The sequence below is a fragment of the Diaphorina citri genome, unplaced genomic scaffold, assembly GCF_000475195.1.
Source record: "Diaphorina citri unplaced genomic scaffold, Diaci psyllid genome assembly version 1.1 scaffold1301, whole genome shotgun sequence".
NCBI classification, from domain to species: Eukaryota; Metazoa; Arthropoda; class Insecta; order Hemiptera; family Psyllidae; genus Diaphorina; species Diaphorina citri.
This window is the reverse complement of record NW_007378730.1, coordinates 66280-78419: the sequence shown is the minus strand read 5'-3', so window position 1 is coordinate 78419 and position 12140 is coordinate 66280. Positions and strand designations below refer to the sequence as shown.

General features: G+C 37.7%; 2 protein-coding genes and 1 long non-coding RNA gene across 8 annotated transcripts in view; 1 reads left to right on the top strand and 2 right to left on the bottom strand.

The window, feature by feature from the left end:
* Positions 1–960: 960 nt before the first annotated feature.
* LOC103515241 (BTB/POZ domain-containing protein 7-like) overlaps positions 961–12140 on the bottom strand; it is a 31489-nt gene continuing 20309 nt past the window's right edge. The window contains 7 exon segments of the mRNA XM_026827985.1: positions 961–1262; positions 1264–2588; positions 7912–8070; positions 8255–8365; positions 9115–9268; positions 9913–10060; positions 10417–10501. Of these exon segments, the coding sequence (XP_026683786.1) occupies positions 978–1262; positions 1264–2588; positions 7912–8070; positions 8255–8365; positions 9115–9268; positions 9913–10060; positions 10417–10501 (2267 nt within the window). The 3' untranslated portion in view covers positions 961–977.
* The window catches only part of LOC103515240, a 39433-nt gene continuing 30684 nt past the window's right edge, over positions 3392–12140 (top strand). For 5 of the 6 annotated variants that reach the window (XM_017446576.2, XM_017446577.2, XM_026827991.1 and 2 more), the window contains exon 1: positions 3392–3658. The gene's annotated coding sequence lies outside the window, so the exon portion shown is untranslated. The remainder of the gene's footprint in view (positions 3659–12140) is intronic. The other variant, XM_026827988.1, reaches the window with a different exon arrangement.
* LOC113469933 lies at positions 10416–12044 on the bottom strand. The gene is made up of 2 exons (XR_003393194.1): positions 11797–12044; positions 10416–10501 (listed from the first exon to the last, which is right to left on the bottom strand). It is a non-coding gene; the product is annotated as an uncharacterized LOC113469933 (long non-coding RNA).

Below are 12140 nucleotides of genomic sequence, written 5' to 3'. Positions count from 1 at the left end.
AAAAGAGAAAAAAAAAAAAAAAAAAAAAAAAAAAAAAAAAAACATTTTATTTGATTTAAAGCCTGCAGCTTGTTTACTCTGTCACATTATTTTTTTTATTTATTTTTATTGTTTTTAAATGTGAGAATGCTCTCATTTAATAAAAGTAAATGTTACATAAAAAAAAACATTGCATTGCAAGCAAGTTGTAGATTTGTAGAATGGTCAAAGCTTAACCCATCCTTTAGTTCTGTTTGCCGTTACACCTAACCTAAGCCTCTGAGTAAGCAAGCTCTAAATAAGCATCTTAAGAATGTTGTATCAAAGGGTGTTTTTTTTCCCACCAATGTGTTATGAAAAGAAGAGTTATTTACGTTTAAGTAGGAATGCCTCTTATCAGATTACTTATTTATTTCCTTTGTGCCTTGTGATTCAACATTCTTATCCTTTGTTTCCAAGAAAATTAAAATTGACTCAGTTAAAGACAAATGAACTGTCAGCTCCCATGGCGTAGTGGTCACTGCGCTCGCCTTGCACGCGGGAGACCCGGGTTCGATTCCCGGCGGGGTCAAGAAATTTGTATCATGCAAATGATTGATTCCGTGACTGGCTGTTGCGGGGCCCACTCAGCCTCGTGAGGAAAATGAGTAGCTATGACATGTAAATGCGCATAACGACTGGTGCCAGCATGGTAGGTAAACATTGGATGTTAGGATTATTGAGATATTGGGAAAAATCCTACAATGCTGCAGTGAGCACCAAAGTTGTGACATAATAACACAAAGAAACTGCATTTATATAAAAAAAAATTGACGATCATCAAATAATATTGCAGACCAAGAGTGCCACACGTTGCGTTGGTCTTCCAGAAAATATCAAATCGAAAAAAATGGGTGCATATATGACTTTAGCAGGAAAAGCACTCGCCCTTCCTCCCAAATAACAATAAATTAAATAATAGAAACATACGAGAATATTTACCTGTGGGATGTTTGATGCTATATGAATCTATGAGGAGGAGGATAGAATGTGGTGTGGTTGGATCTTCTGAACGGAGGCACAGTTCCATTACCTAGATCTAGTTCTAACTCAGGAGGTAATAATTCCTCTTGATTCACAGACACTTGATTAAGACTTGATGAGATTTGATTGATAGATGTCGCCATAGCAACATCAGGCAGTATTTCAGACAAGTGTCCATCACTACAGGAGCTACTCTCACACTCTGGTTGTCGGTATAGATCTTGTTCAGTAATGATAGCAGGCAGTTCATTTGTAGATTTGATTGATAGATGTCGCCATAGCAACATCAGGCAGTATTTCAGACAAGTGTCCATCACTACAGGAGCTACTCTCACACTCTGGCTGTCGGTATAGATCTTGTTCAGTAATGATAGCAGGCAGTTCATTTGCCTTCTTCTTCCGTGAGAGTGACTTGCTATTGGTAGCATATCTACCACAACTCTGACTTGACATGACAGCTCCCTCTTCCTCTGCTTCCTCTTCATTACAATAGCACACCGCATTCTCCAAGATATCTGCTATTGAGTCCGGCAGGTTGAACTCTCGTACGACGCGTAATCTTATTTGTCTATTAATGTTATGATGAGAGGAGAGAGGTAAGGATTGTGCCCGTTGACAGTAAGGGGAGGCGCGGAGTTTTTCTTCTCGTTTGAGCATGGCATTCATGGTGGCGGAGTCTGGGATAGGAACAGAGGGAGGCAGAGATGCAGCAGGGTTGCTGTGAGACCTTGGCTTCTTATCTATCATATACAATGTATCCGGAATATCAGGAACATAGCACGTCCTGCGATAACGCATTAGATCTAATTCTTGAACCATTTGATCCTCAAGCAACGCTTTGATCTCATCATAGTAAGGTTGGAACAGACGTGGTCTCACAAACAAGCCCTGAGCATTCGGTGTACGTACCCATGCATTCACTCTGGGCAATAGATCTCTGTTGTCATTCCCCATCATATGGCTAGGTGGCGTGGATACCAAGCCTCTGCGTATTGCTTGGCATAGGATATCACTGTTCTGAGGTATCACATGGTCCATACGTACAAGCGGTAATAGTTCAGACAGAAGTTCTCTCAGTTCGACATCATTCAAATCTCGCTTCTTTATACCTTTCCGACTGACAGAGTGTGCTGTCTGACTGACCAGGTTTGGTTCTCTATCTTCTATTCTACGTACAAGTTGATTCTCTCCCCACTTGAGTACAGCACTAAGAACATCAAGTTCAGAAGCCAGGAGGAAATCACTTTGTAAAGCTTCTATCAGATGTTTCTTATCTAATTGAAACAAAACAGGACTGGATGCAACAGCACTGAATTCTTCTCTTAGGAAATGTCTGGCCTGTCTTCCAACCCAAGGAGAGCCATGAGGCTGACTCCCCCAGCGTAACACGGTCGGTAGAGACTCGAGTGTTAAATGTTCTAAAATAAGATCCTCACAGCCCTGGGCGACAATATCTAATTCTAAAAATCTTCCTATCTGATACAATTCCATTGCTTCTTCTAATGCACTCGGTCTAATTCTTCCTGTATGTGTCAGCGCTTCCACTTCACCCAAAATCTTCCTATCTGATACAATTCCATTGCTTCCTCTAATGCACTCGGTCTAATTCTTCCTGTATGTGTCAGCGCTTCCACTTCACCTAAATTTTATTTATCTGGCTGCACATTCCGATTGCCTCCACTTGAAACCAGCAGCGTTTTACCTCCTTGAGAAATTGTGCCTACGATAGCTCGGGGTAACTTTGAACTGAACACACATTTTATTCCCTTCAAAAATCCTGCTGTCCGCTGGTTTAGATGATGTGGATCCTCTTTTAAATCTATTTAACCGAAAATTCCGTTAAATAAATAAAATACTAGTCGTTCTGACCATCTGCTTGTAGACCATCTGCTCGGAAGCCAAAGTCATCTAATCCAAATGTGATCTAAATTAAAAAAAAAAATAATAAAAAAAAAAATGGAAAGTCGCCACGAATAGTAGAAAACGAAAATTCACTTCGTCAAATTTAATGTGATTCTCCTTTTCGGTCTAAGGGTCCAAGTTACCCTACTTTACTTTACGAGTATTTGAGTGCAGTGTTGCCGATGTAGGTTAGTTTCCCCATTTTTGGGGGGGGGACGAGGATCTTTATTGGAGGATTATTTTCATTTCGAATTCGAATTTTGGGAGATTAAAAAAAAATATCTATTAATAAAATAGTAGGTATATTACTCAAAATTACTAATAAATAAGTATTGTTGCTTTTAATAAATTAGGTACCTACCTATTAAAAAAGTTTATTGAAAAAAAAAGAAAAAAAAATCAGTGGTTTTGGGGGCGGGGAGCACATAAAAGTGATTTGGCAACACTGGAATTATGCTTGTTTTGTTTCTTGTTTATTTCTTTTCTAATTTTCTTCATTTTCTCTTTTGGTGTTTTTTATTTTTTGTCATAAAAGAAAGAATTAATTTTTGGCACTCAGTCAGATTCATGCATTCATGTTACTCATAATACTTGAATTGCCTACTGTTACGGTAAAGTAGAAATAATGGGACCTAGAGAAGACATCAGATAACTCTGCTAAAATACCACTTTGACTCCACTCTCCCTGGAGTCCAGTTGAAACCAATGTCCATCCTCCAATTCCTCCTGTGGCACTGTAACCAGGAGGTCTCCAGTAAGTGTTTTCCTTAATGTCCAGTCAGTTCAATTTCCATGTTTTGTCTTTGACGGTATTCTCCATTAATCATTATGTTGTGGTAATTACAAGTATCTACCACAAGTCTACGTAACTAGCACTTGACATTTTTATTCAAACCCATAGGTATAACAAGGGTTTGTCATTGGCCAACTGTGCTTTGGCTTTTCTTCTCAAGGTTTCTCACCTGAAAGAAAACAAACAGACATTTCATTAGTCATAATAAAATTCCAAACTGTCAGCTTAGTTAGCTCAGAGGGTAGTACACCTGCCTTATAAACTGTAGGTCGCGGGTTCGATTCCCGTCCGGTACGGACTTTATTCCAAACAGATATGTTTCGCCCTTGAAACAGTTGGCTTTTTCAAATCCTGTCCTTCTTCTCTTCGATTTCGGGATGATAAGATCTCACTGATTACAGTTTCTTCTATCAAACCTCTTGAAAGAAGTGTTCTATAATATTATTAATAATTTAACAGATAAGAGGAATAAAAAAGTCCCATATAGAGGGAACTGAACGATATTTAAGAGGGAAGGAAGACAGGATAGGAGAAAGCCAGCTGTTCCAAGAACAAATCTCATCTGTTTAGCATAAAGTTTGCACTGGGTGGGAATTGAACCTGTGACCTGGCACTTACAAGGCAGATGTGCTACCCTCTTCTTCTTCATGAATCACATAGAGATTATTTTATCATATCACTTATCACTAGGTACCTTTGAACTGCTACCTGCCCAACTATGAATTAAATTATTTATTTTTATTGACACCGATGTTATCATACTTATGAGATCACAATATTCCAAGAGAAATTATTCTATCATTTTACCGAGATAATTTGTAGACTAGAGAACAAAGGAATTTGAGGTTTCAAAGAATTCCTGGGTATTTAATAGAACAAAGGGTATGTACATGTGAACCTAAAGAAGAATAAAATTCATCATAAAAAAAGTGATAAAAATTTAATTTTCTTTCAATAGGTTTAACTACATAAGCTATGAAAAGTAAAATTCAATCAACCTGAGTAGGGTGGAATATAGGAAATACTAATTTAGAGTAAGTAAGGAGGTATTGTAAGTACCTACCTACTTACTCATCTGCTGATTTTAAACTACCTGAAAGTACTTTGTAATACAGTTGATCTCTTGGTAGCACTGTCAAACTATTTTGACTTGGTGGGGCAGTGTAATACTGTGCTCCTGATCTCTTGGTAGCACTGTCAAACTATTTTGACTTGGTGGGGCAGTGTAATACTGTGCTCCTAATATCCTCTATAACTGAGCCTGAGGTGGAAAAACTACCAAGAAACACTACTTAAATTTATTATAACCCTTTGTCCTGGCCTATGGCAATTTGAATCACACAATGCTGCAAGGCTCAAACAATCTATAGTCTGTTTAAATCCTCAGAAATGGATAGACTGGTTAGGTTAATGGTCTTTGATTCACTTCAATGTCTTTCTAGTGACATGCTGGTTCATTTTCTGTTTAGAGCCCTCCAAAAGGGCAGGGTTTCCATGAGTCCAATCAGTCCCAAAATCAATGATCAAAGGATTTTAAAGATTAGATTAGATTAGATTTTTTAAATTGTTGTATTTAAATAAATTTTGTTACAATGGTTGGTGTATACATAAATGCCTAACTGTTACCTACATTAGAGATTCACATTTTTGGTAAACCTACCTGCACAGGATTTTAAAGATATGAACATTGAACATGTTTGCCAAGTTTCATGCAAAATCAGTCTTCACATTTCTTTTTCCCCCCCCTTTTTTTATCACCCATCATGACCTATATTCATAATGTCAAAGGGGTTTTACCATCATTCACTCCACACTACAAACTCAAGTAGTCCACAATCCATTTCATTCTTACTGAACCTCATCAGTTGAACATATTTGACCATCAGTTGCTGGCTACCTAGCTCTCAGGTGCTGGCTCTTGATTCAAAAGGTGGTAATTATTCAGAAGGAAGCTCTTTTTTGTGTTTAACCTAACCCTATAATAACACTGATCACTGCTCATTTGTGAAAGCTCCTTTTTGTATTTAAGTAACCTAACCATCTAACAACACTGGTCACTCCTCATTTTGTGACAACTATTTGTAGCTTTTTTTTTCATTGTCCTGGCTTCTGAACTAGTACCCAAAAGGTTTTCAGTAAGCTGGGACATTAGGTATTCATTCCATCTCCCTGTATCAGTGACATTGCCCTCTAGGGGCAACCTGGTACCTTGAAAGCAACTTTGTCATGAACGCTTTTTAATATTATTGGAGTCTTATCATCAAAAACCCGGACATTTCCCAAATTTTCAAAAATCCCCCCGGACGCTGGACAAACATGTAAAAACCCGGACATGTCCGGGAAAACCCGGACGTCTGGAAACCCTAGTTTTACTATCATTCACTCTACACTACAAACTCAAGTAGTCCACAATCCATTTCATTCTTACTGAACCTCTTCAGCTGAACATATTTGACCGTCAGTTGCTGGCTAACTAGCTCTCAGGTGCTGGCTCTTGATTCAAAAGGTGGTAATTATTCAGAAGCCACAACAATATAAAAGGAAGCTCCTTTTTGTGTTTAACCTAACCCTATAATAACACTGATCACTGCTCATTTGTGAAAGCTCCTTTGTGTGTTTAACCTAACCATCTAATAACACTGGTCACTGGTCACTCCTCATTTTGTGACAACTATTTGTAGCTTTTTTTTTTCATTGTACTGGCTTCTGAACTAGTACCCAAAAGGTTTTCAGTATGCTGGGACATTAAGTATTCATTCCATCTCCCTGTATCAGTGACATTGCCCTCTAGGTGCAATGATGTTCAAAATTAGGGCAACTTGGTATCTTGAAGGCAAATTTGACCCATATATAATCATTGGAAAAAGGATGGAACCTAGACTTAAACTTTTAAAAGGGTGGTAGACTTTAAAATGGAGAAGTTGCATACACCTCAGTTAAAGTTTCAAGAAAAGGCCTATATTCCCCTATTGGATTGTTATTGTAGAACTCCATTTTTCTTTATGTAGTACCTAATACCATTCATATTCAAATCATTTTATTTTATATCCATTCATATTCAAATCATTTTATTTTATATCCATTCATATTCAAATCGCGTTATTTGATATCCGTTCATATTCAAATTATTTTATTTTACATCCATTCATATTCAAATCATTTTATTTGAAATCCATTCATATTCAAATCGTTTTAATTTTATTTATTGTTTATATTATGTTGCATTTTTTCACTCAAAGAGAAAATCGAAAAAATCTAAGCTCACAGCGCATCGTCCAATTTTACTTCCTTTGCCTGTAGGAAAGAAAGTATTTCTCTTGCATAGGGTCCCCTTTCCTACAGGAACACAATGTAATAGTAGTTTTTTTTATCCACCAATCCACCAGTGTTACATCAACCGGTGGACTCTAGCCGGTGCAGCGGTTGTGAATCTTATTTTGAAAAAAACTTCTGCATTGTACTTAACTAGTATTTATTTAGACTCTTTATTGGTTATAATTCAATGTACCCAAATACAAGAAATTACAAACGAAGGGCGAAATTATTGACTGAGGCAATCTCTACCATTTAACCCTGAATTGTGTAGAACTCAGGTTTCCCCTTGGTTTAATTAAAAAAATAACAATGGCGAAATTATTGACTGAGGCAATCTCTACCATTTAACCCTGAATTGTGTAGAACTCAGGTTTCCCCTTGGTTTAATTAAAAAAATAAAAATAAAAAATAACAACAGGTATTGGTATATTTGGTAATAAAATAGATGAGTTTTTAATTGCCGTTTTCATTTGGTAGCAATGAAACAACACTGCTAATGTAGACTCCATTGTTCTGTGTAGTAGCTTGCCCACCTCATAGTATGCACATCAGATGGGCGAGAAGAGATACAATACTTCCCATTTAGGTGCTGGGTCAACACGAGTAGGTACACCAGAAAGTACGAGTACTATAGATGAGTTTTTAATTGCCGTTTTCATTTGGTAGCAATGAAACAACACTGCTAATGTAGACTCCATTGTTCTGTGTCGTAGCATGCACATCAGATGGGCGAGAAGAGATACAATACTTCCCATTTAGGTGCTGGGTCAATACGAGTAGGTACACCAGAAAGTACGAGGACATACAATTTTTTGTTGATTCTGGGAATCAAACTCGGAACCTTTAGCATCAAGCGGGTTACCACTAGACCAACCGTATAAATTATATTAATGACTTACCCAGCACAGAGAATATCAGCAGATGATTATTAGACAGCTGCACGAAAGCATCCGGGAAATCTTCCAGCGTACCTCGCGCGTTGTCAGCGAATGGTTTGCCAACGTAAATATAATAGAACGGTATCTGTAGAGCGCCCAGGATTACAAGCCCGAAGAAACCTGATGAAGAAATATTTTAGGATTTTATTTAATAAAATGACATAATAGCTATTCAATTCCTTTGCATTAGTAAACAACAACATATTTAATAAATTCAAGTTAGCTTGACTCACAAGCCAACCTTTTTCGTTTGGAAACTTATAAATATTTCGTAAATGAGTAGACTCGAACCCACGACTCTTACCTTCCCAGCCCACGGCTTGTAGCGCCGGTATATCCAGTTTGGTCACATATTTCTCCTCGTATATCATTTGTACAGCTGTGATGATCTGGGCCATTACTATCAACATGTCCCCTGGAAATCATAAGATAAGTCAACAAAGTCAGTAATTTGTTTGAGAGTAAATTTATTTTTTTTAGAGGTTTGATAGACGGAACTGTAACGGTCAAGGTCTCATCGTCCCGAAAACGAAGAGAGAAAGAAGACAGGGTAGGAGAAAGCCAGCCGTTCCGAGAACGAACATTATCCGTTCAGGATAAAATCCACCTAGGGCGGGAATCGAACCCGCGGCCTAGCAATAACAAGGCAGACGCTCTATGAACCAAGCTAACTAGGCTAGCATTTCAATTCAAACCTTTGATGTTCACACTACATAGTTTAGTACACTGACTTTGTAATGCCGCACCCCTAATGACATGGGAATTTTATTAAAGGGATTGAGTTACCTGTTGCTTAATTTTACCAAAATGACCCATAAAATTAGGAAGTCTTAGGACATGGGTTTCCAACAAGTGGCCCATGGGCCACATGTGGCGCACTAGATCATTTTTGTGGCCCACAAAGCTTTTTGGGATTTGTACTAACTTACGTCATGAGTCATGGAAACTGACCCCCTTTAGTGTTCAGCTACAATTAGGGGAATACTTTTTGACAAACTTCACCCACGACGCTCAAAATTTGTTCCTACTGCATTTCTGAAAAGTTGGGGGTAGGAGTACCTCCCAATGTAGCAATTGGCCCACATACACATGGAAGTTGGAAACGCCTGTCTTAGGACATTTTGTAATTGGAAGTGTAGTTGCACACCTGAAAGTAATACCTACCTCGTAACATCTGAAAGCTGGAGGGATAGGTGAGGTTCAATCCGATGTACATGAGAGAGGTAGCTACCATGTCACACATAGCGGGTGGTATGAACAGCAGCGGACTGAAGTTTCGGTTACCACGCACCAGTTCCCTGACATCAGCAAGAGTGTCCTGTGAAACCAAACAACAGATTGACCATAGTCGTAAAACCAATCACAAAACAGTGCCTTTGAAATACCAATCCTTAGGTTGTATTTTTTTCAATAGGTATACCCAAGTTGGAATTATTAGAAGGAGGGACTGTTCATAGTGGGAAAAAAAAGCCCAGTTTGGTGGAAGAGTTCACTCAGTAGAAATCCTGTCATTAAAACCTTGAAGAAGAAAAAAAAAAAAAATCAGTTGTTGTCCTACCCCCTTATATGTGAAACCAAACAACAGATTGACCATAGTCGTAAAACCAATCACAAAACAGTGCCTTTGAAATACCAATCCTTAGGTTGTATTTTTTCAATAGGTATACGTATACCGTATACCCAAGTTGGAATTATTAGAAGGAGGGACTGTTCATAGTGGAAAAAAAAGCCCAGTTTGGTGGAAGAGTTCACTCAGTAGAAATCCTGTCACTAAAACCAAGAAGAAGAAGAAGAAGAAGAAGAAGAAGAAGAAGAAGAAGAAGAAGAAGAAGAAGAAGAAGAAGAAAAAAAAATCAGTTTGTTGTTGTCCTACTTACCCCCTTATGAGTTTGCTTTAATTAAAGTTGAATGCCCCCTTTGGATTCTTTAGTTCAGAATATAACCACAAGGGGTTCTTCTTACCTGCTTGTACACATAATAACTGTAGATTGCTTTGAATGCTAGAAGACACAGCAGTTCACCGAGGAACATTGAACATGACTGGAAGAATGGATGGTCAAACTTCCGTAATTTCCCATCGGCACCAACAGCCTCCAAATAATCTGCCCATCTGGAAATCAAAAAAAAAAAAAATGTATGGATTGTAAAGAAAATGTAAGCAGAGATTAATAAAAAGCCCTCTGTGAGGCTTAGGTGTGAGGGCAACTGACCCAAGAGTTGGGTTAAGCTTATATGAATCTATGAATAGTACAAATAATAAACTAGGCCATTATTTTCCCTTGTGGACCAAGAGTGGGAGGTGTTTTAGAGTTTTGTTCACATTCCCTTACAGTTTACAGGTTCTGAAAAAGTGTCTTCTATTTTTAAACTGTCTTGTTCTAGGAATAATTTAATTCTAACAAAACTTCAACAAAAAATCAATGTGGAACTAAGTAAGTAAAGGTATTACAACAAAGTTCTTCTTACTTGGTACTCAGGGTGTTGATGGAGCCTGTGACAACCATGACAATAGCAAGACCATAATGATAAATTGACCAAGCCATCTTGTGAGCTGAAAAGAATGGAACACATTTAATTTAATATAATTGGATCCCTTCAATAGTAATCAATTTAATAGCTCAACCTTATTTTACATTACCTTACAGAAGTAATTAGAGGGATGATGAAGAATATGTAAAGAATGAAAGAAACATATTATTATTCATACTTTAGGTACTTTCTTGTGCAGAAGTCACGTCCATGGAATATTGCTACCCAAGGAACTGGCAAAAACGAGCAGTAACCAGTGTTATTATAGGGTTATAGGTTAAACCCCCCCTATCTTTAAGGCACCCCTCCCCCCACCCATAAAATATATATATTTAATTTATCTACCCGCATGGCAATTAATTGCCTATTGAACAGACTACTCAACAATCCCCTACCTAGCAATCTGAGCCAAGTATTTTACTGCACAGTAAACATAGAATATTATGTACTATATCACACCCGAGACCGTAAGTAGAATATTTAATCCATCAATTTAGTTCGCTCTTGTTTATATGTTGTATTGATTCTTATAATATAAGATGTTGGGCTTAAACCACGAATTCACTCATTGAGCGAAAAAAAACGCATTTCGGAATGGCAAACGCAAACTGCTCAATCCCCGCAACTGTAAATACGTGGCTCAGTCCGCGGACTCGATTTAATGAAAACGGTCAATCGCCGCAATCGGTCATTAAGCAATTTAAGCATCATGAGAAAGAAGAATAAACTGCTCACTCCGCGGAGTGGTAAACAAGAAATGCCAGACCGCGGACTGTCTACTCTGGTCTCATGTGATTCAGAATCGGTATAGTAGTTTTTACCTGTTAGAAAATCAACCTCAGTTGTGTAGTGGTTAGAACGGCGGACTTTGAATCTGGAGGTTGGTGGTTCGAGTCTAAGTCAAGTCATAAAATTTAGCGTAATGTATTAAGAGGGATAGATTCAATAATTGTTTTATGAGGAAGGTACTCAATATCTTTGCTTTAAAACAGAAAAGAAAGCTAGGGAATGATACAGTAAAGTGATTAGGCAACTAAAGTCTTAAAAAACCTATACTTATCCATTGCTAAGGTCTTGTCAACCATATGCCTACGCTATGTGCAGTGAACGTTCATTGTACTCAATCTAAAGTTTACCCACTGTAATATATTTTTACGATGACTTGAACCACATACCTCCAGATCCAAAGTCTACCATTCCAATTCTAACCACAACACTACTCAAGTTAGTAAGGCATACCACAGGTAATGTTACAAGCCAAAGCAGTACCTAGTTATTGCAGAAATATCCTTAAACATAAATTAGGTAGGTACTTACCAAAATGAATCACCGATTTATACAGAAGAGACCAAAGGAGCAGACATCCAAACACCTCTCAGAACAGCTGCAATGAAAATCCCGAGCTTTGACACAATAGAACAAAATACCTAGTTCGAATTATAATAATGACAATGGAAATCTAGTTTCTTTTTGTCATAAAATAACAAAAGAAATTTTTCATTCAAACCTTCTCTTCTGTGTGAAATTTTACGTTTCAATCTTTTCTTTTATTCTTTTCAACAAATTGAACAAATGCAACTTTACGAAATACGAGGAAGCATTGTGCACTGTGGTGAAAACAAAAACATTGAAAAGGAGTATAGGGATGTGTGGATAATGAA